Below are 23,419 nucleotides of genomic sequence, written 5' to 3'. Positions count from 1 at the left end.
ACACAACTCTTACAAATCATTGGAACGGTTGTATTCAGCATTTTACATCAATCTCATGTAAGCATCAAAGTAACTTGGATTACTTTCTTTCTGTTTCAAATGATAGCTTGATAGGCTTCATTGAAATTGAATGATACAAACATATCACTGATTTCAAGAGTTATGTCCCTTACCCTAGGTCTTCCTCCTTAAAATGCACTTGTATTTCTATAAATTCTACCCTGATAGATAATCAACAGTTTTGATTTAACCTATTCAAAGGTATGTATTATCTGAAGAACACCTCTAAGTATGTTAATATGTTCTGTTGAATAGTTCAGAGAGTGTCCTGCTGATTATGAAGAAGTCTACCTGGAAATGGCGAGAAGAGGAGCAAGAGTTCTGGCCCTTGGCTGCAAGAAACTTGGTATACTTTCACATCAACAGGTAAGCTGCTAATACTGATGTAAATTTTTGTGGTAAAATACTCAACTACTGTATGTATATTTTTTATGATAAACTGACATGGCAACACTAATGCAGTGTTAGTAACTGAATTTTTTGTCAACATAGACCCATCATAACTTAATGTAGACCACACTGTACATTGTAAAGCAGCTTGAGCCAATTTCATCATAGACCTGCCTGATTTTATATAGACTCAGTCCGTAGGTCTATTGCTAATTTCTTTCACTGCTAATGGAAAAATACGGCATAACTGGAACATTAACTGATACCATGCCATGTAATGGTGATGGAAGGGGGATTGGCAAAATGTTTAAAACAGCCTAACTCTAAAACTATATTTTGTTTTTTTCTGAAATTTGAATTTCTGTATCTATAGTACTAAAGAACTGTGCAAAGATACACAAAAATTTGATATGTTCTCAAATTGTCATCTGGAAACTGTCGGAAGAAGGACAAACAGACATATTTTTTCTGAGGATATCACATAATCCCCTGTCACTTCATGTGGCAAGGTATAAACGTATTGAAAATAACTATTATTATACTCTTGTTATTGGGGTTTCCCCTACTGGTATAGACATTGATACATGATTTGACCATTTCTAGATTTCATTTTTCATTCAATATAATTAATATGAAACAGGTGCAATCTGAAAATCCCAAAGTTCTCGGTCTGAATTTTTACAAGATAAGTTCTTACATAAACATACACATATGATGTTATTCTTTCTAGGTTAGAGATCAAACAAGAGATTCAGTAGAAAGTGGTCTGACATTTTGTGGATTTGTCATAATTTCCTGTCCATTTAAATATGATTCTAAAGCTGTCATTAAAGAGATCATCAACTCATCTCACCATGTAAGTAGCGGAAAGTTAACATATAGAAGGAATTATAATGATGCTCCTTATTCACATTAAAAACGAAATAAATGCATGCCGAAGTCAGTTGTAAACATTTCAAAATATCAGCAAAGCAAAAATTGTGAAATTCTACATCAAGAAAAAAGATCCAATTATGGTAAAGGGGTTTGGTGAAATTGTGTGAATTATCTAAAAAGCATTTGTTTGTAAACTTGTGTTTCATTTTAATAGCAAAGAATATTATTTAATTATTATTCAAAAACTTTAAACTAGTTTAAGACTCCAATTTTGAAAGTTTTTTTTCAAGATTATCGAAAATGGATACAGATTGCCATAATAATTAATGTAAACAAAATATTTTTGTGGATATTTACTTTAAACTTTGAAATTTTAGCAGGGTGATATTTTCACATTTTAAAACGTCATACATTTTGTGTCAGTCCAGGTCTTCAATCACCTCTCATACATGTAATTTCAACATCAAAAACCAAACTATTCTCGTGATGGTTATTTTTACGAATATTTTCTCTTGGTCAGTGTAGCAAAAATAACCCCAACATGAAAATTTCCACTTCTACAGTATATGTGCAATTCAAGATGCCAGTTTGATTTAGTGACAATTTAAGTAGCACTCCAGCTAAGGATCATGCAAAATGTGATTTATGGGTAAAAAGCCTACATATTTTCATTTTTGATATTTTGTTTGATATGTCATTGTAAACAGAAAATGAACATGTGGTTTTTCATATAACCCGTGCTCTTAGTAGATAAAAATTATATATAACACATTTCATAGTATAGGCCCATAAAACAACTTAATTATAAAAATAAAAATATGTAGCCTTTTTTGGGGTGTATCACATTTTTCAGATTTTGCATGATTCTTACAAAGACAGCTACTTCCATCTCAATCTCAAAGATGTATTATCATGTATAAATTTTATTATGACAATTGTTTTGTTTTTTTTCATGGTTATTTCTTCTTCAGGCAGTTAGCTAAAATAAATTGCTTGCAAATATGTCGGTTTATAGTATACATGTACATGAATGTAGAAGACCCATGACTATATATGGCAATTTATTCTTCTTTCAGGTAACAATGATTACTGGGGATAACCCCCTGACAGCCTGTCATGTTGCCAAAAAGTTAAAGTTTACAGATAAAACCACACTTATTTTACAGCACTCACATGATGATGGTAAGATATGGTAGACTTTGATTTACTGAATGATATGAATACAGGGCAGATCCATTTGGAGGGGTTCCAGGCTAGCAACCCTCCCATTCCTTTGTTATACTGAATGATATGAATACAGGGCAGATCCATTTGGAGGGGTCCTAGGCTAGCAATCTCCCACTCCTTTGTTATACTGAATGATATGAATACAGGGCAGATCCATTTGGAGGGGTTCCAGGCTAGCAACCCTCCCACTCCTTTGTTATACTGAATGATATGAATACAGGGCAGATCCATTTGGAGGGGTTCCAGGCTAGCAACCCTCCCACTCCTTTGGTATACTGAATGATATGAATACAGGGCAGATCCATTTGGAGGGGTTCCAGATTAGCAACCCTCCCACTCCTTTCCTTGGAAATTTTGTTAACTTAGTGCAGAATTTCGGAAAAATGATAGAAAATTAGCCTGGAACACTTGTTTTTACAAAATTCTCTGGATCTGGATTTATCCACCCAGAAAGAATATGTAATATACATGCACATGTATACATTTTCTTATTTTCTGTCCTTTTGTTTTTTACATTTTTTGTTGTTTTTTCATTTGCTTGAGCTGTAAATTAATATGTGGCAGGTAAAACCTGTTGGAGGAGGAAGTTGATATATAGATAATTTTTATAAATCTTTATATTGATAGTTTTCTGCTCTTTTCACTTTTTCTAGACATCTTGATGGTTCTTGGCACTTCTTTACATTTAATGTCCCTAATTAGTGAGAACGGTATTGCAAAGTGTTCCTACTTCAGACTTTTTGGCTAAAGGTAGCAAGGCCCACTCTTATGGCATGTCAAAAATGAAATAAATATCTGAACCATATAATAAACCCTTCTGAGTGGAGAAGATACAAAAATACTGAATTTTACAATGGTCAAACTCCAAAAGATGTGACTTCCTTTCAGACTGAATCAAGGCTGTCAGTGCTTCCAAGCTGTGACTTTATTTCAAATCAAATACAGTTAGGAGGACTTTGTCTCCTCTTACAAGTAGTTAAAAAATTAAGGTTTTTTTCACAGCACTTGCCTATTTATATTTTAGAAACCTCATGGTATTGGAAGTCTATTAATGATAAAATCACCATACCACTGGAGCTGAAAAATATCAGAAAGGAAGTTGTAGATAAATATGACTTGTGTTTAACAGGGGAGGTAAGTCATTGATAATTAACACTATACTCGGCGTCACATAAATAACATACTGTTAAAATTTGAATAAAAATATTTTCTACGACTTTATTGACACCAACCGTCGTTTAAATTGTCTTAAATGACTTGCTCATTCGTTTAGCCAAACAGCTTCTCAAAAACAAGTCGCTTATTAGCTTAAATCATGCGTAACAAATCCTTACGGGAAAATCCCATACTAATATCCGCCATGTTGGTTTTTACGGGACGATTTGTTTACAAACGAAGTGCATAAGTTCCCGTCGAACTCCGGTGACAATCGTCTGCTTGATCAACTTCTCGGTATTATACGTTGTTTGCGTAAAATAAATCCGAGATATCCGAAATAACGCCGAATTGCATTCTGGGTTCTTCGGTTTTTGGACAAACCATTTAAACGTAAACAACATCTCCTAGCAACCCGATCACTGTAAACATGGCCGACTTTTTACAATGTAAATATTGCCACCTAGAATTAAAATCTGACCGGAATTTAACGATTCAATGTTTAGGGAGAAACCGTTTGGCTAAACGAATGAGCAAGTCATTTAAGACAATTTAAACGACGGTAGGTGTCAATAAAGTCGTAGAAAATATTTTTATTCAAATTTTAACAGTATGTTATTTATGTGATGCCGACTATAGAAACATGTTAAGTCTATGTTATATGTGATACATTGTCGACCTTATAAGGGCATACAGTAACTTCAGTCTGCCCAGGTTATATCTTGTGGTTTTACCCCTTACAATTGAAAGAAAATATGTGCATTATTCTGACAAACTGTTAATCTTTAAAAAAAACTATCACTACTTTTGTGTGAATAGAAATCAAATGTACTTACTACATGTATGTAAAAGTACATTGAAATGAATAATTTTATTTTTTAAAAAAAAAAGATTATAGGATTTGAAATAGTAATTGAATTTTTACATCAAGAATCTGCTTTTATGTAAAATTCTCCCACATGAGACAATGTCAGTATGGGAGAATGTTCTAAAGGTTAACAGTTATGCTGTACCAATATTACACGTTTTCTCAGTAGCCTAGTTAATTGCTGGAAAATTGTATGTGTAGTAAAGAAATCAAAGTAGTAATTAAGTTTGCATATTGTGGTTGAGTTTTGTTTTCTGAACTCCAGGTTAAGGTTCTTTATTGGAATGCTAACAACCTTAGTCATTGGCCCTTACAATTGAAAGAACTATGACAGTGACCAGAAGGTTCGTCGTATGTTGGAAAAAGTCCGATGAAAAAGGTCTTGGTCCGTAAAAATGCGACGAGCTTAGGACCAAATGTCCAGTTGACAATTTCATTCCTCTTTTTTGGTGAAAATACATGATGAATTCATGTAAAACCTCTTTTCTATTTTTAGTTTTCAAGTAAACAAAATGTAAATAGGTTGACTCAAGGTTTTTTTTTTCTTTTTCCACCATGCGGGTGTTTTCTTAATCTTTATTAGTTGTGCATTTGGAAGTAAGGCAAAAACGCATTTAGTTTCGATTGCAAGAATGATGATAATGAGTTTTGTGAAGACTGGAGTGATGAAATGACCAAATGGTCATTTGTCAATGACATTGTCAGAGACTGAACATGTTTAATCATTAAAATATTAGTTTAACAAAGAAAATGTTGTTTTTTTTGTTTTTTTTCCTTGTTTTTTTATTTTTTGGCAGTGGCCTGTAACAATTGATTTGGTCCAGTAATTCCACTATCATTATTGGACCAAATGTCCTGTTATGTCACAAAAACCTTTGGAATGTCTGGATTTCAGGATGAAGACAAATTTCACTGTTATATAAGGAAGGAAGGTAGAACAATATCATCTATTGTTAAAGAAGCTGATTTTTAATTTTTTTTTTTTTAGGCTCTGAGTTACCTACAGACACAACCAAAACTGATGAAGATTTTATTACCTAATGTCAGAGTTTTTGCTCGGGTAGCACCAAAGCAAAAGGCAAGTTAACTTTAACAATTGATAGCCATCGCAATCAGTTTTCTTTTTGTAATTGGTTTAAATTTACTTTGTGGATGTAAACCCAAGTACATGTACTCTGTGAAACCAGAATTTTTATATTCAAAAGTGTATGTATCCTAAAAAGTACTGTAAATTTATTTATCATATAGATAGCAGTGATTTACCAAATGTTCCCAGTGTAAAAAAAAATCAATAATTAACACTGTGAAATATATTCAGTAATTTCACTCTCATACTTACTCCCTCCAAAACTTCGCAAATATCAATCCACTGTTCACAAAATATAAAATTCACATTGAAAATAGCAAATATAAATCCACCATTCACAAAATATAAAATTCACATTGAAAATAGCAAATATCAATCCACCGTTCACAAAATATAAAATTCACATTGAAAATAACAATAATTGATAATTCACACTGAAATAAATTCAGTAATTTCACTCTCGCACTTACTCCCGCCAAAACTTCACAAAATATAAAATTCACATTGAAAATAACAAGTATTAATCCACTTTACAACATATAAGTTCACATTGAAAATAGCAATTTAATGGAGGAAATCTATATAATAAATAGGATAATCAATTGGTTATCGTGAATAACCAAAATATGATCACTCGTGGCAAGAATGCATAAAGATTTAATGCGTGTGCTGAACAAGTTATGCACACTTATTAAATCTAGACATTCCTACGGCACTCATGATCATATTTTGGTTATTCACTCTTTCCAATTAATTATCATATTATGATTTTCATGGAAGCTAATTTCTTGTTCTGTCATATGAACATGTTGGTGGATATTTATTTTTGCGGCTTTGACATTTTCTTGCCTATTGCGTTTTTACTATTTATCTATTTAATTTTAATCATTGTAACTATAGGAAGTGGTTATTACAACACTGAAGAGCTTAGGATTTACAACATTAATGTGTGGAGATGGTACTAATGATGTTGGAGCTCTGAAACATGCCCATGTTGGTAGGTATATATTGGTAGGAAGTGAACATGTCCATGTTGGTAGGTATTTATTGGTAGGAAGTAAACATGCCCATGTTGGTAGGTAATAATTAGTAGGAAGTAAACATGCCCATGTTGGTAGGTAATTATTGGTAGGAAGTGAACCTGCCCATGTTGGTAGGTATTTATTGGTAGGAAGTGAACATGCCCATGTTGGTAGGTATTTATTGGTAGGAAGTAAACACGCCCATGTTGGTAGGTATTTATTGGTAGGAAGTAAACACGCCCATGTTGGTAGGTAATAATTAGTAGGAAGTAAACATGCCCATGTTGGTAGGTAATTATTGGTAGGAAGTGAACCTGCCCATGTTGGTAGGTATTTATTGGTAGGAAGTAAACATGCTCATGTTGGTAGGTAATTATTGGTAGGAAGTAAACATGTCCATGCTGGTAGGTAATTATTGGTAGGAAGTGAACCTGCCCATGCTGGTAGGTAATTATTGGTAGAAAGTAAACATGCCCATGCTGGTAGGTATTTATTGGTAGGAAGTAAACATGCTCATGTTGGTAGGTAATTATTGGTAGGAAGTAAACATGCCCATGTTGGTAGGTAATTATTGGTAGGAAGTAAACATGCCCATGCTGGTAGGTAATTATTGGTAGTTTGAATTTAACGGAAAGTAGAATGGAGTGTTGTTAGGTTCTACATGCTGTGACTGAATGGAACAATTGATAGGTCTAATTTTAGTTAGATTGAATTGAATTGCTGATTAGATGTGAAATTTTTTTAAATAGTTGAATGAAAATGTAATGCCTTGATGACTTCAACTTGTGGAATTACATGATTGTAACTGTCTTATAGGATGATGTATTGATCTTTTGTTGTTATAGGTGTAGCTTTATTACCAAATGCTCCAGAGAGGTTGCCTGAAAAAAAGAAAAGGAAGACAGAGGAGGTTAGGTCATGGCTACATTTCACTACTTAGTCTAATTGATCTGGTTAACAAAGATGTTTTATTCTCAGATATTTTTTAAACATTTGAACTGCTAATTTATCTTTAAGAAATTATCAAATTATTTTATTAGTAGTCAATTTAAATTCAGCTATTTTTAGCATGAAATAATAACTGAAAAACAACATATGAATTGTTTTCAAGAACTATTTACAGCAAAACCTGACTAAAACAAACCCTGAATGAATAAGAAAACTGTCTAACCCAAACACAGTCTGAGGCCTTTTGTTTCAGTTACATTGCATTTTGAACCTGTTTAAACAGAACAACTGCCTCCTATAAGAGGTTTGATTTAAACATGTACAGTTAAACCTGTCTAAACAGAACAACTGCCATCTGAAAGAGGTTTGGTTTAAACATGTACAGTTAAACCTGTCTAAACAGAACAACTGCCATCTGAAAGAGGCTTGGTTTAAACATGTACAGTTAACCTGTCTAAACAGAACAACTGCCTCCTAGAAGAGGTTTGATTTAAATATGTACAGTTAAACCTGTCTAAATCAAACTCCCTTTGTTTTTTTTTTAAATTGGTTCAGTTTACACAAGTGCTTGGTTTAACAAGGTTCAAAGTATGTTTAGATTTGATTAAGGGACTTTAATAAATAAGTGTCTGGTTTAGTCAGGTTTTTTTTATCATTCAGGGTTCAATTTCAACAGATTTCACTGTACTTCTGTATTTGAATTTGTATTCTTGAATGAATACTGTCCTGCAATGGTGAAGAAAGTGTTTTTTTAATGTACAAATTATATGTGTTGGATTTTTTTTAGGATGGAGAACCAAACCATGCAATGAATGATAAAAATCCAATGAAGGGTAAAGTTGGAGGAAGGGTTGCGAAACAAAGAGCTATAGCAAGGGGTGATAATTTAGCACCTGCGCAGGTAATTTGGTCTTCAATATCACAAATACATTAACATTCAATGGATTTATGAAATATCAAATATATTTTTGTCAAGTACATTCAAACATGTCTTAAAGATGACCTGTTTTCAGCAATAATCTGTATTAAAGACTGTATTACCTTCTTCGGCTTAGAGAGCTCTAGAAAATTCTCCAGTGGGCTGAAGATATAGGAAGACTTCTTGATAGAGTTATTGCCCTTGAAAGGCGAAAAAAAAATGTTTTTATCCATTTGTTAGACAATATCTTGAAAACTATTGTAGATAGAAAAAACTCAATTGATGAAATAATCCCTATGATAAAGCCTATAAAAGCCTATGATTGGATCAAAGTTGTCTCCTTACTAGAGATATTGCCATTGAAAGGCAAAAAATGAACCAGGTAAGCGATTTAATATCCTGGGAGCCTCTAGTTTAATGTTCCATTACATGCCCAATTTTTACTGTGTCTTTTTTCTGTCCTTTTAGAAGAGATTAGCCAACATGATGAAAGAAATTGAAGAGGAAGAAAAAGCACAAATAGTGAAATTAGGAGATGCCAGCATTGCTTCACCTTTCACCTATAAACTTTCTACAACCACATGTGGTCTGTATCATTTAATTATAAGATAATTGATTAGCACCCAAAAACAAACAAAAATATATATAGTAATCAATCAGTAACATGTTTCAAACGTCTCAATAATATGTCTACTTATTAGTGTGAGTCCACTTATATTGGAGGGAATGTTTAGATACTTAGAATAGTGCTTTTGCATAATGACTTGTACTGTGTTTCCAGGTTCCTCCTTTTTCTGCTTCTCATATTTCTAGATTTAATATGTCACAAATGGTTGGGTGATGTTATTCTTAGAAGGACATATTGTGCAACTTTTTGTTCTTCTTTAAAGTAAATATTTGTTCATTTTTATTGCTCTGTTTCATGTTATATATCTGTTTTAAATTGGGACACTGTAATAGTGTTTCCCCTCATTAGAGACCTCATTTCTTATTAAAGTTTTTGTAAGAATCAGGCAAAATGGGAGAAATCAGAAACATGCATGTCAAAACCCGAACAATCTGACAATAATATATCACTCAGGATGCTTTCTCTATTTGAAAAGACCATTATTTGATCTCTGCATCACTGATTTTGCTCATAAATTTTTCAACAGAATCTTAGAAAAATGAGATTTTTGATATATCTGCCCTTGAAATGTTCATTTTCAGTACATTTCAATGAAATTATAACTTAATGGTCCAGCATGATATGGAAAATCTTGTCTGTTTTCCTTGATTCTGATGATTTAAGTAGTCAAATTACATTATCAAAATGATGTTTTATTTCATACTATGTTTCACCTACTGCCTTATTCTTACAGAGACTGACACTTAATGAAATGGATGCTCATTATTTACTTCATAAGGCTCTTTATTGATGAATAATATGTTGTGCTGTATTCATTGTATTTGTGTACATTTACATACAGTGGAACTCCCCTAAACTGGCCCCTCTGAAAACCAGAATCCTCCGAAAACCGATCATTTAGTTTGGTCCGGAATTTTCCCCTATATAATTAAGTAAAAATTTCCTCCCTAAACCGGCCCCTCTGAATTCCGAACATCGGCTGCAAAATTCGGTCCCAAAACCCATTTCTTTGTAAAAATTAACCTCCGATAACCGGTGAAAAGTTTGCCGACAAGTAAAATCAATGAGCCGTGTAACATGTTGTAAACATGTCAATCACGGTAAGATCAATAAATCAGTACTTCAAAAGGCTAACACCGATCTTGATTGGCATTAACAAGGAGTGACACTCTTTTATTCATTAATTATCACAGATAATGAGGGCAATAACCATGATCCTATATGTAATTAACTTTTTAACAAATGTTAAATTTAAAAATTGTTTTGATAACCACATTTTCAAACGATTCTGTAAAAACAGAAAATGAAAACTTCAAAATATGTTGTGCCGACCGGTTGTGTTCTATGAAAAACAGAAAATGAAAACTTCAAAATAGGTTGTGCCGACCGCTTGTGTTCTATTGTAAAATGAGTAAATGAAATTAAAGTTATGGCTTGAAAATGGTTTTCCTTAAATAGCCGGTGTTACAATTTTCAAATCATTCTGAAATTTGCATTGCTTCTGGTTTAATCTAAAATTACTGCTAAAATGTCAAAACCGCCGGCTAAACGTCGTCGTATTGAATTAACGCTAGAAGACAAAATTAATTTAATCAAAGAATCTGAAAGTTTTCCAAAACCATCTCAGAAATCGTTAAGTGAAAAATTCGCTGTAGGAAAAACGACCGTTTCCGATATTTTAAAGAGAAAATCAGAATATCTTGCAAATTATGATAACAATGACAATTTGAAGAAATTTAGATTTGGTAACAAAAGTAAACATGACAATTTGAACGATCTGATGTGGGACTGGTTCCGTCAAGCTCGAGACAAGGCTATTCCGATTTCCGGGCCTATTTTGCAAAGCAAAGCCTTAGAATTTGCCAGTCAGTTAGACATTTCCGATTTCAAAGCCTCAAACAGGTGGTTAGAAAAATTTAAGAGTCGCCATGCTATTAAAGCGTTTACCGTTAGCCAGCACTCCACAGTATTGTAGAACTGCCTAATTTTGGTCTTGTAATCTGATGCTTTGTAACATTTATCACTTTAAAAAAATGTCAAGCATCTGTAAATCTATATATCTAGAAATAGCTCTAGCCAAGGCCTTCAGGATGCAGTAAAAATGTTCTGGAAAAAAATTACCCACAGCATATAGGGTTACCATAGAAACCATGCAAAAATATGCGAAAATTTGCAAAAAAGTTCATAAAATCAGGTTTAAAAATATCAAATTTCCCGCAAAATATCTGCAATTTTTATTTCATCCCCTGAAACTGTTCAAACTTTTTCCTTCGAAAACCCCTTCCTCATATGGGCATCGCCTGTTAGATTTTGAGCTATTTCACCTTGTAATCCACTTATTAAATTTAGCATGGTGAAAAATTGACTTACTTTCACTTTCACAATGAAGTCAAATTGTCATTGAAAAAAAGCCCCTTCAACATTGAAAATATATAAAACATTGCAAAATACTTCCAAAAGTCCCCTTTTTTCAGAAAATGTTTGATCAACAATAGATTCTTCATTTTTAATCACTATAGCAACCACCGGTTTCCATTTATGTCATTTTTCATCCCTAGCCAAAAGTGGGAAACTAAACTAAACTGTGGAGTGCTGGCTTAAGCAGAATGCAATATTAAATATTGTAATTTTCTAGTTATTTCTTGAAAGCTTACCTTCTTACGAGTAAAATGATACCAAATTTATCATAATTGGACAATTGATAACAATTTTAGAGGCATTCTCATACTAGGCTATCTCCTCTTCATTAGTGCAGAACTTTCCTTATACCTAAGGTCAGATATGCACTTCACTGTTTTGCTATAATCATCTTTTAAATGAAAATTTCCACTTAAAACATACAAAATCACAACCTATGTATACTTATAAACCCTACATTTGAGGTTTTGTAAGCTTCTAACACCGGTTTTATGCCAAAATAGTGCATTTGAAGCTCATCGCATGAAAAATCACAGAAATCTGAATGAACTGAAAACCAAACACTAAAAAGCCCACTCCAGGTCTAAGGTTATTAAACCTTTGCTTATTGTGCACTTAAAAGTTGCCCGGTTAACTATTTTACATGTAACCTGTGCAAATATTTAGCTTTTAAAAATATATTTCATTCTTTGTGATGGCAAGAGCCATATTCAAACATGAATCAGTTCAATGATTGTTCTGTTAACTTTGCAAAAAATCTGCATAATTGGTTGCTAGGGACTTCTTAGCTAACAACAACATAGGTCCATACCATAAGTTACATTTTTTTAACCCTTGTATCAAAGCATAGCATAAAAACACTAGTTTCTAAGAAGTAAAGCAATTTTTTAAATGTGTAGGGGTATAGGCAGCTCCCTTTAAGCCAGCACTCCACAGTATTGTAGAACTGCCTAATTTTGGTCTTGTAATCTGATGCTTTGTAACATTTATCACTTTAAAAAAATGTCAAGCATCTGTAAATCTATATATCTAGAAATAGCTCTAGCCAAGGCCTTCAGGATGCAGTAAAAATGTTCTGGAAAAAAATTACCCACAGCATATAGGGTTACCATAGAAACCATGCAAAAATATGCGAAAATTTGCAAAAAAGTTCATAAAATCAGGTTTAAAAATATCAAATTTCCCGCAAAATATCTGCAATTTTTATTTCATCCCCTGAAACTGTTCAAACTTTTTCCTTCGAAAACCCCTTCCTCATATGGGCATCGCCGGTTAGATTTTGAGCTATTTCACCTTGTAATCCACTTATTAAATTTAGCATGGTGAAAAATTGACTTACTTTCACTTTCACAATGAAGTCAAATTGTCATTGAAAAAAAGCCCCTTCAACATTGAAAATATATAAAACATTGCAAAATACTTCCAAAAGTCCCCTTTTTTCAGAAAATGTTTGATCAACAATAGATTCTTCATTTTTAATCACTATAGCAACCACCGGTTTCCATTTATGTCATTTTTCATCCCTAGCCAAAAGTGGGAAACTAAACTAAACTGTGGAGTGCTGGCTTAGTGGAGAAAGTGCCGGTGTAAATGTAGAAACTGTTGATGAATATCGCTCGCGTATTCCAGAAATTTGCTCAGATTTTGAACCTTGTAACATTTTTAATAGTCGCTAAGATAGACCAAGTTGAATCCTACGACGATATTCCTCTTAATCAGCTCGCCAAGATAAGTTCAGTTGCGCTCATTGACCGTGAAACCTTAATCGAATTTGATCAGAACATTCCGATTGAAGATGACAGTGACGAGTTAGAAAAGAATCTTGTGGAAACACATTCATCGGTAGCAACAAATGATAATGCAAGCGAGTCCGAAGATGATTCAGCAGAAATTGATACATCTGAACCCGAATTGACATTAGATGAGATAACAGCGTTCAGTAAACGTTTAATGAAATTTGCAACTGTAAAAGACGACAATTTTCTCAGTGTTGCGCAAAAACTCAACTCTAAAAGTGAAACCGCAATTCTTCAAAGGTGTTTGAAAAAGAAACAGGTATCAGTTGTAGACTTTTTTAAAGTGTAATTTGTTAGACTGATGATTAAATGTACAATTAACTGTAAAACTTGTTTTCAATTTTATTAGTGCTTTATATATGAGAATCTTTATCTATGTTATTAAATGTCACTGAATAAATATGATTGTACATGTATAGGTTTTTTTTTTATGGAGTGCAATTGAAAAGTGAACGTATATATGAAGTAAATGTACAAGGGACATAGTATTCTTTATCTATATCTTGAACTCAGACTGACCCTGTTGTCTGCAACAATAAGAAAATACTGTCTATATGGATTCATTGTCATGATACCTTGGTATTTAGTCGGGTTTTTGGTTTAGAGACATTTTTATTTCACTTTTGATTTGTTTCTTTAGTTTCTCAGTCACATCTTCATCTTTTAGTATTTTTAGTCAACAAAGGCATCGGTGACTAGTTTACCTTAAAAACTTTACACAGATCAAAGACAATGTCAATAAACTACGCCACGCATCACTAAACTGTCAACAATATAAAAATACTGAACAGTACGTTTACTCTTTAATTAAAAACAACAATACAAATTTTACGTTTATTCTTGATTTGAACACAAACATACACAAATACCTATCAAAGAATGTGTGTAGAAACATACAAACAGTGCAATCAGATAATCATCAATAGGGGATCGATCACAAGATCAATAACATTGTACTTCCGGTATCCATATACGGAACGGATACGAAAATTTCCGGAACCTCCGAAAACCGGCACCTCTGAAAACCGGCCGATTTCTTTGGTCTCATGGGCAGCCGGTTTTCAGAGGCTCCACTGTATTAGTATTGTTATGACCAAGCCCTTAATTATAGATAATTTCTATGAAGCGGCGGATGCATTTGGTGTAGTTACGCTCTGAAAATAATTTGGCTGGACACAATAGGGATAAATTAAACATGAACAGTTTCATTGCTTTTCCATAGGATAAAATCATAGAAAGATATTGTTAATAATGAAAGACAGCATGTATGTGTGCGAGATGTAGAAAGTGTTTAGCTAATCCTGGTTTTTGCTTGTCCGCAAGCCCATACACATACAGACTGTATTTTTATGAAACACTGTGAAATTGTATATGTTCAAGGTTGCAAAGACTCAGCTTTGTTACCCAAGCTTTGTAACTTTATTTGGATATCTTAAGTTAAAAGAAATGTTGTGCTGAGAATTTTGGTGTTTTTGACATTTTTTTGGACATAATTAGTATTGTTTATTTGACAGTATGCCTACTGAACAAATCAGTGCTCTTGATTGTAGATTTTCTATTTCAGTGTGCCATATCATTAAACAAGGAAGATGTACCCTGGTAACCACTCTGCAAATGTTTAAAATCCTAGCCCTGAATGCTCTGATCCTTGCATACAGTCAGAGTGTACTGTATCTTGATGGTATCAAGTTCAGTGATAGTCAAGCCACTATGCAGGGACTGCTATTGGCTGGTTGTTTCCTGTTTATATCTCGGTCAAAGGTAAGTCTAATTATCCCCCTTTTCTGTGTACTTTAGGAAATTATAATACGCATGCAGGTCTTTGACTAGGAGATATTTATTCTATTTATTGAATACTTTTTAGAGTAGATGTTTTTTTGAATTTTTTTTTAAAATGCATTTTTAATATGTGGGGCTTGTTATTGGGAATTATTTCATTTTGAAATAATATACATTCCTGGCATGTATTGTTTGTTTAGTAAAATACACTGACTAGGATTGTCTCTGTTTTACACCACAAATGAACTATTTATGTAAACTTTGTCAGTTATGTCAATAAACTGTAATTTTCTATTTGAAAATTACTCTTCATTGACATAATCTATACATTTTACAATATCAACATATTAAAGCCTATAATGTTTGTTCAATTAAAAACACCAAGGTTATCTCTCTTTAACCATTACTTTTAACTTATTAGGGTAAGTTCATTTTTCACAGAAAAGTGTGAAAAATAGTACCCACACAATTGATTTTTAACACTTTATTACTCTACAGTCGAACTTCATTCGCTCGAACTCGGAAAGTACGAAAATTTTCTCCTATATAATCAATATAAATAACCTTGGATTTCTTGAACACTCGAACTGACTAGTCGGTTCATTCAGTAATAAATCTTAGAGAATAACCCTCACTAACTCTAACTCGTCAGCAATTTTGTCAGCTTGGGTAATAAAAGGTGTGAAAAACTGAAACCCTATCTTTAAACAGTGTCATTTTAGTTAATTACAGGTAAGTCATCACTAATTAGGTAGTTTTGATCTTTAACATAACAGTAATTGAAGTTCGAGAATGTTCCGAAGTCGGTATGATAAAAGCATGAAAGAAAACTCTGAACGTTTTTAAAAGTAAACACAGCATTTTTAATCTCCACAAATCAACATAATCATCCGAAAGCGAACGAAAAAGATCCATGAACTAACACAACTTCGTTGGAAGCAGGCAGTTTCTAACAATAAAGTTGAACTCGGACCGGCACCAAAAAAGATTTGGAAATATACAAACTTCAATTTCTCGAACTCCCGATAACTCGATCACATTTCAGTGATCCCGTGGAGTTCGAGCTACCAAAGTTTGACTGTAGTAAAGTTTTGAAATTGTAAAAATTGGAACCCACAAATATAGTCACTGCACAGAATCTGGGAAAATAAACAACAGGGAAAATTTATATGTTTACAGTATGTCAATAAACTGTGATTCTCTATTGTCCAATCTATATAAATATCATTTTTATACACCTGTCTATGACGGGACGTATTATGGTATACTGTTGTCCGTCGTCCACACTTCGGACAATTACTCGAAAACACTTTCACCAACTTTAATAAAATTTTGGTGAATTGTTCATATTTATGAACGTAAGCTCCCTTTTGATTTTTATAGATTTCAGATTTTTCTTTTCCATAATATCATTATATATACTTAAAAAAAGGGGGATTTTCAAGTTTTCAGACAATAACTCATAAACCCTTTCACCTACTTTTATGAAACTTTAGTGATTTGTCTATATCTATTGACGTAAGCTCCCTTTCGATTTTGATAAATTTCAGATTTTTCGTTACCATGTTGTGAATTTCTATACTTTAATAAAAGTGGGGATTTTTCGAGTTTTCGGACAATAACTCAAAAACAATTTCCCAACTTTTATAAAACTTACTTGAATTGTTCATATCTATTGACGTAAGCTCCCATTTGATTTTTTTGTTTCCATGCTATGAATTTCTATACTTAAAAAAAGGGGGATTTTCATGTTCTTGGACAATAACTCAAAACCACTTTCGCCAACTTTTATAAAACTTTGGTGAATTGTTCATATCTATTAAAGTAAGCTCCCTTCTGATTTGTAGAAATGTCAAATTTTACGTTTCTGTGTTATGAAGTTTTACTCTTTAAAAAAAGGTGGAAACGGCCAAGGAAATGTATTTCTTGAAAAATCGTTGAATAGACCATATGTTTTGATAGTGGCAAATATTTGTGCATTTTTTATTTACTTTTTTTCAGAGGGGGGAGGGTATTTGACAGGTCTCACAGTATTTCTAGTTGATCATATAAATTCATTAAAAGCATACGGACAAGTTAAAAAGAGCAACAGGCGTATCATGTGCTTAAAGCACAGCTCTGTTAGGTTCATTATCCAAAATGTCACTCCACATACATGTACATGTTGTATCTATAATTAACATATGCCTATCTTTTTACCAGTGTATCATGTGCTTCAGTGAAACTATTCATCAAACATTTTGCTTAAGTATTCTAATCTTTTTCTTTCTTTTTTTTTTCAGCCATTAAAAACACTATCGAAGGAGAGACCTCTACCAAATATATTCAATGTATACACATTAGTCACAGTTCTGTTACAATTTGCAGTTCATTTTTCATGTTTAGTATATTTAGTACAAGGTGCAAAAGCTCTGACACCACCTAGGTTCGTATGATATCATTTAAGTACTCCATCTAAGAATCAGGCAAAATGTGTATAAAGGTGTGGCACATGAAGAAAAAATACACAGAGATTTTAATGCATTATCCAAGTATTCATACCTCATAACATCAGGAAACTACTGTCAAAGTGTTTGTACAGTTTGCCTCTTTAAGATATTGTTAGCTCAAATTTAGTTGAAATGCACTATGGAAAAATGGCGGGAAAATTTTTTCCTTATGTAAGCAGTCAAAAAATATCTACCTCACCAATGCTTTTGGATAAATTTGAATATCTTTTCAGTTGTTTTCTAGATGTATTTGAATATGTTTAGGGCAAAAAAGACTTAATTGAGAAATATGATTTGCCACTCATTGCCTGATTCTTACACAGAATGGTACTTAAGTTTATCATTGTTATAAATCATGGATATCCAAAGCAGTGATTTACTGATTTGATTCCCCATATTACAATGTATTCAATTTCTAGTCCTGGTCAGGTCTCACTTATCACTTTTTTGACAATTTTAGTTTCAATTAGAATTCATAGGACAAGAGATGATGTGAAATGTAATAATGTCAAAGGTTTGAAAATAAGGCTTTTAAACCATATTACTATCAGGATTTGAGACAAAGCTCAGTTCTGTAATGGCAGTGGAACTTAATGTAGTCTTTATATCAAATTTGAAATTCAAGCTCCTTAACATTGATTTGTACTAGTCCATTCATTAATGAAACTGTTATGAAATGAACCCAGGCTCTAAATATACATTGCCTTTATTATTGAGGTTATCTACCCCCCTCTAAAATCATATACTACATCAGGCCACTTTTGTTGTCCAGAATGGAAGGCCACATAGGTGGGGGCCTATTTCACATTATTGACATCTAGCTAAAATTAAGAAAATGTCACACATTAAGCACATCAAAATTTATGATGAAATCATTTTATTCTTGTTTTCGTTTTTTTTTTTCAGTGATGAAGAATTTGTAGATTTAGAAAAGAAGTTTTCTCCAAGTTTACTGAATACCACAGTTTATATTATATCCATGGCATTACAAGTGTCAACATTTGCTGTTAATTATAGAGTAAGTTCTGTTAGTCCTCTACTTTCAAGACATTCACGCTACAGTAAATTGGGTCTTCTTGTCAATTTAAAACCATTCAAATTAACCTTTTACAAAAATTGATAGGCTGTGTCTTATTTTGAGGTTATTGAAGCAATATAGAAACATAGATAAATAATATGTAATCAGTTAGTTCTAGTTTTAAATGTCAGTCCCTGTAAGAATCAGGCAGTAGGTGAAATATGGTAGGAAAAAATCCATCATTTTGATAGTGTAGTTTGACAATTTGCACCTTCAGAATCAAGTAAAAAAGATAAGATTTTCCATATCATGCTGGACCATTGAGTTACAAAGTCATTGAAATGCATTGAAAATGAACATTTCAAGGGCAGATAACTCTGTCAAAAACCTCATTTTCTAAGATTCTATGGAAAAATTTCTTTGCAAATCCAATGGTGCAGAGATCAAATAATGATCTTTTCAAATATAGAAAGCATCCTTGAATGATATTTTATTGTCAGAAAATGTTTGGGGTCGTGGAATGGTATTGCGCTGTTGTCCCTGTCATTGTTGTCAGTGTCGTTTTCGTTACATAGCCACTTGGATTTTGTGCATTAATTGAAGTATTAGTAGGTGAATAGTTAGTATTTAATTTATGGGTTTTAGCCCATACTATTTTGAAATTAGGGACCGTAAAAGGGAAAGGCTGCATCCTGCAAGGCATTTTTTTACAAGCAGGGTCTTGGTGTGACCTTTTTTTTAGTATATGGTATTAACATATCTGCAACAGTTTTCTTGATCATGCAAGTATTAAGTACCAGTTCCATAAAAAATCAGGCACTGCTAATGGTAGAGGTGACTCAGTGTGTAGGAAATCTTCTGAACAAATGATGCTTTTTTATGCTCTACATATGTTATATTTTCACCTTAGGATAGTTCTTTCTGTATTCTGACCTGTATTTTTGAGAAAACCATACAGTCATATTCCACTAAATTCAACCCAATCAAACAAAATCAAGAATGATTACTCTTGAAAATTTTAAGTACAATTTATATTATATTATTTCAAAGTGCATCAACCAATTATTGGCATAAAAATATCTCAGTGTCAGCTGTGGAATGATTCAGATACTCCAAAATCCCAAAACATTTAATGTGAACACTTATAAAATGGAAAACTAAGACTTGTTACTGGTATGTGGTCTGTAACTATTTCTGAATAAGAAATTAAGTTTGTTGCGTTTTTGGCATGCATGAATCTCCTCCTGTTTGAGCCACTTAAATGTTATTTGATTTTCTATATTATCATTATAGTTTCGCATCCAAAATATGGTTAACTTCAATTTCTCGTTTTTAAAATCATGAACAATATGACATAACTTTTTTTTTAATTTTTAGGGTGAACCCTTTATGGAAAGTTTAACAGAAAACAAACCATTATTGTATAGTTTATTTATTTCTGGAGGAGCTATCACTGCATTAGCCAGTGGTGTTGTCCCAGAATTCTCAGAACAGTTTGAACTAGTCCATTTACCACCAGAGGTAAGTAAGGTTTTGAGCCATCCTATTTACTCTCAGATTTGCACTTGTCCATTTTTAAAACAGCTTAGTTTGTATACGTGGAGAAATTTTTTTCACTAAATTTTGAGATTTTTTTGTCCAAAAACAACCTAGAATTTTAAATGTTGTATAGTTGTTTGGTTCTTTTTTCTTGAGGGGGGAGGGGGTTATATTTTCATAAATATTTTGAAGTACTGGTAGTGGTGTTACTGTTTATGTAATAATTTTTGTGACACTCATACTAGTTCACAGTGTCAGAAAAATCGAAAAATCCATTATTGATAGAACAATTAAAACAATGTCCAAAACCATTCAGTGCATCATTCTTTGAAAGGTAAGTTTTTTATTTCTTTTCTTTTTGGTAACTGGAAATAATATTAAAATACAACAATGTAAGCATTTCAAAACATGATTATTGTATAGATTTAATTGTTGATGAATAGGATAATTGTATAAAAATAAAACATTGAACAAAACTAATTCAATTACTGGTCTTGGTCACACTTATGTATGCACAACTTCTCAGAAACTAATTTACCGAATTTCATATATTGTAAGATATGAGATATTGTTGTGCATATTTTTTTGCTGAATTTTGTAGTCGTATTCCTCCTTTGTACTTTGAATTTTCACAAAATAAACTTTTGAAGCAGTTGCATGCACTAGTCCTCAAAAGGTGTTAAACCAAATTTTATGGTTGTAAGGACAAATTATGTAAATGTGCATTATTTCAAGAAATTTGTATCCTTTTAATTTTTTGAGTTATATCCCTTTGAAAATTAGACATTTCCCAAAATGTACAACAGAATCTCATGAAACTTGGCAGGTATTGAAATAGTCTTTGTAGATTGCTTTAGCACTTTGAGTTGCAAGTTTGAACTGGTTTTTCTGTGTTACTTACAGATGCTCAGTTTTCAATACTACCTCAAAGGATTAGCTTATCTACATTTCATGGAACTAGGGGAGACATACCTTTTTTGAAAGGAAAAAACAAATTTGATTTGAAAAACACATTCACAATTTCAGAAATTGTTTATGATGTGATGTTCTTTTTTTCTATTTCAGTTTAGAAATACAGTGTTACAGATTTTAGCTGCAGATATTGCAGGATCATTTTTAATTGACAGAGTCGTAAGATTTATATTTGGGAAAGGCAAACTTAGATCTACATAACTGTATCGAATGTATGGTGCTCAATGTAAATCAGACATTTATTTATTTTCTTTTATACTATGTGTGTTCAGACATGAACCAAGTTTTATCTAAATTTGGTTACGGTTTATTTTTCAATCATTAATTTTTAGACCAAGAATGATTTTCTTCCATAGTCAGTATATTTTCCTTTGTTTAAGGAGGTAGACTTAGGGTAAGGGACACAACTCTTACAAATCATTGAAACATTGTTTTCAGCATTTTATATCAATCTCATGCAGGCATCAAAGTAACTTGGACTAGTTTCATTCTGTTTCAAATGAAAGCTTGATAGGCTGTGGTGAAATTGAATATTTTACATACATATCACTGATTTCAAGAGTTATGTCCCTTACCCTAGGTCTTCCTCCTTAAGCCCTGATTTTACTATCACAACTCTTTTATTTATTGTAGATTAAATTAACTTTTCTACCTATTTCTGCATCCTCTTCAGAAATTATCTCTGTAAACCATGCATGTGAGGGCTTGCCATTCTTGCAAACTGGCACACTCTGCAGGTGCATTTGATTTGGCATTTACTGATTTGGTAATCATGTCATGGACCTTTTGTGGTCATTGCTATTTCAATTTTGTACTTAAAACACTGTAATGTTACTGCTGTTTTAATATATGGCTATTTCAGATTAAAAAAAAAAACAATTTAATAAAAAACTAATGTCTCACATGAGCCATAACTGGAAAACCAGGAGCACTGCAAGATGAGCTTTTGATTAGACTGAGGAATAGATAACAATAGTATCAAGGGAGCATTGGCTATCATTCATTCTTGACTCATATGTGGCTGGTAGGATTAAAAGCTGTTAAGCCATTAATCTTCTAACATGGAAATATTCAGTAGGAATTTAAAAAAAAAAAAAAAATTATCTGTTTTTGGAAATTTTCCTATATCAAGTAATATATTTTTCCTCAGAGAGACAGGAATTTATTGTTTAAAATAAAAGAATACTGACAAAATGATCATGATCAGTAGATTAACATTGTTCAAATGCTCAAAATCGCATTTCTTGCCCTCACCTTGTCAGTTGGAGATGGAAAATTGACTAATCGAAAATGGTTGATGATAATATTATCAAAGGAATGGTCATATATAATACTAGTACATGCTTTGCTACTGGTAATAGGTACATGTACATTAGATTGTCAATTTTTTCTTATACATTTTTCTCCTATTTATATGAATTATTTTACAATTTACATCTATTTAAGTTCTGTGTATGTATGTAAACTTATTGTATTGATCTGCATACTCATAAAAAAATCATTCTATGAATGCAAGGTTTTCTCTGATTTTAGGGATTGGAAGCTTATTATGAATCACACATTGATAAATCTGTTGCATTGTTCAATGTTTTTACCAATTTGTCCATTTTTTATGTTCTTCCCAGCATCATGAGATAAGCATGGCAGGAATAGTGTTTATTTGAGATTTGTATTTAAGGTTTGACAAAGTTATCAATATAACCAAACTTTGGTCAATTACATTTCATAATATTTGAGGTATATTTTTAATACATATTTTCCTAAAGTACTTACTTATCATACATTCAACCAATTAAATTGCTTGAGATTACGATCTGAGAAAAAATCCAGGATTTGTCTTTTGAGGAAATTTCATTTTGAGGTTATTATTTTTTATTTTTTTATTTTTTTTTGTGAAATCCAGGCCTGAACTCAAATTGTGATCAATCAAAACCCTTGAAAATGAATATTTGATAGAAAACTCAAGGATTTGAGGGAAAGATTTGATTATGAAACCCAGGCCAGACCAGAAACATTTTTGGAGTAAGAATGTTTTACTAAGGAATATATAGTACGAATACAAATTTAGCATATCAGAAACATGTATGTGGTGCTTGGCTTTGCATTTTTTTCCTTTGGGCTTAATCTCCATAAGGTGCTAGTAATTTTTCAACAGCAATATTTTTCAGCAGTACATGCAAGGGTCCTAACACTTCATAGTTTTAGACCTTAATTTCAATCATAATATG

General features: G+C 32.4%; 1 protein-coding gene across 2 annotated transcripts in view; it reads left to right on the top strand.

Moving 5' to 3' along the window:
- LOC148612120 (endoplasmic reticulum transmembrane helix translocase-like) overlaps positions 1-22,082 on the top strand; it is a 43,437-nt gene extending 21,355 nt beyond the window's left edge. For both annotated transcript variants that reach the window (XM_088593250.1, XM_088593249.1), the window contains 14 exons: positions 316-426; positions 1,181-1,306; positions 2,403-2,508; positions 3,578-3,687; positions 5,565-5,654; positions 6,564-6,660; positions 7,531-7,595; positions 8,421-8,534; positions 9,021-9,138; positions 14,959-15,155; positions 17,456-17,598; positions 18,569-18,680; positions 20,058-20,201; positions 21,285-22,082. In XM_088593250.1, coding sequence (XP_088449376.1) covers positions 316-426; positions 1,181-1,306; positions 2,403-2,508; positions 3,578-3,687; positions 5,565-5,654; positions 6,564-6,660; positions 7,531-7,595; positions 8,421-8,534; positions 9,021-9,138; positions 14,959-15,155; positions 17,456-17,598; positions 18,569-18,680; positions 20,058-20,201; positions 21,285-21,392 — 1,641 coding nt within the window. In that variant the 3' untranslated portion in view covers positions 21,393-22,082. The remainder of the gene's footprint in view (positions 1-315; positions 427-1,180; positions 1,307-2,402; positions 2,509-3,577; positions 3,688-5,564; positions 5,655-6,563; positions 6,661-7,530; positions 7,596-8,420; positions 8,535-9,020; positions 9,139-14,958; positions 15,156-17,455; positions 17,599-18,568; positions 18,681-20,057; positions 20,202-21,284) is intronic.
- The last annotated feature ends 1,337 nt before the right edge of the window (positions 22,083-23,419 follow it).

This window comes from Perna viridis, chromosome 7 (genome assembly GCF_037379345.1).
Source record: "Perna viridis isolate PV_CMFRI_1.1 ecotype Kerala chromosome 7, ASM3737934v1, whole genome shotgun sequence".
Taxonomy (NCBI): domain Eukaryota; kingdom Metazoa; phylum Mollusca; class Bivalvia; order Mytilida; family Mytilidae; genus Perna; species Perna viridis.
The sequence above is the reverse complement of the archived record's forward strand: the minus strand, read 5'-3'. Positions and strand labels throughout refer to the sequence as shown.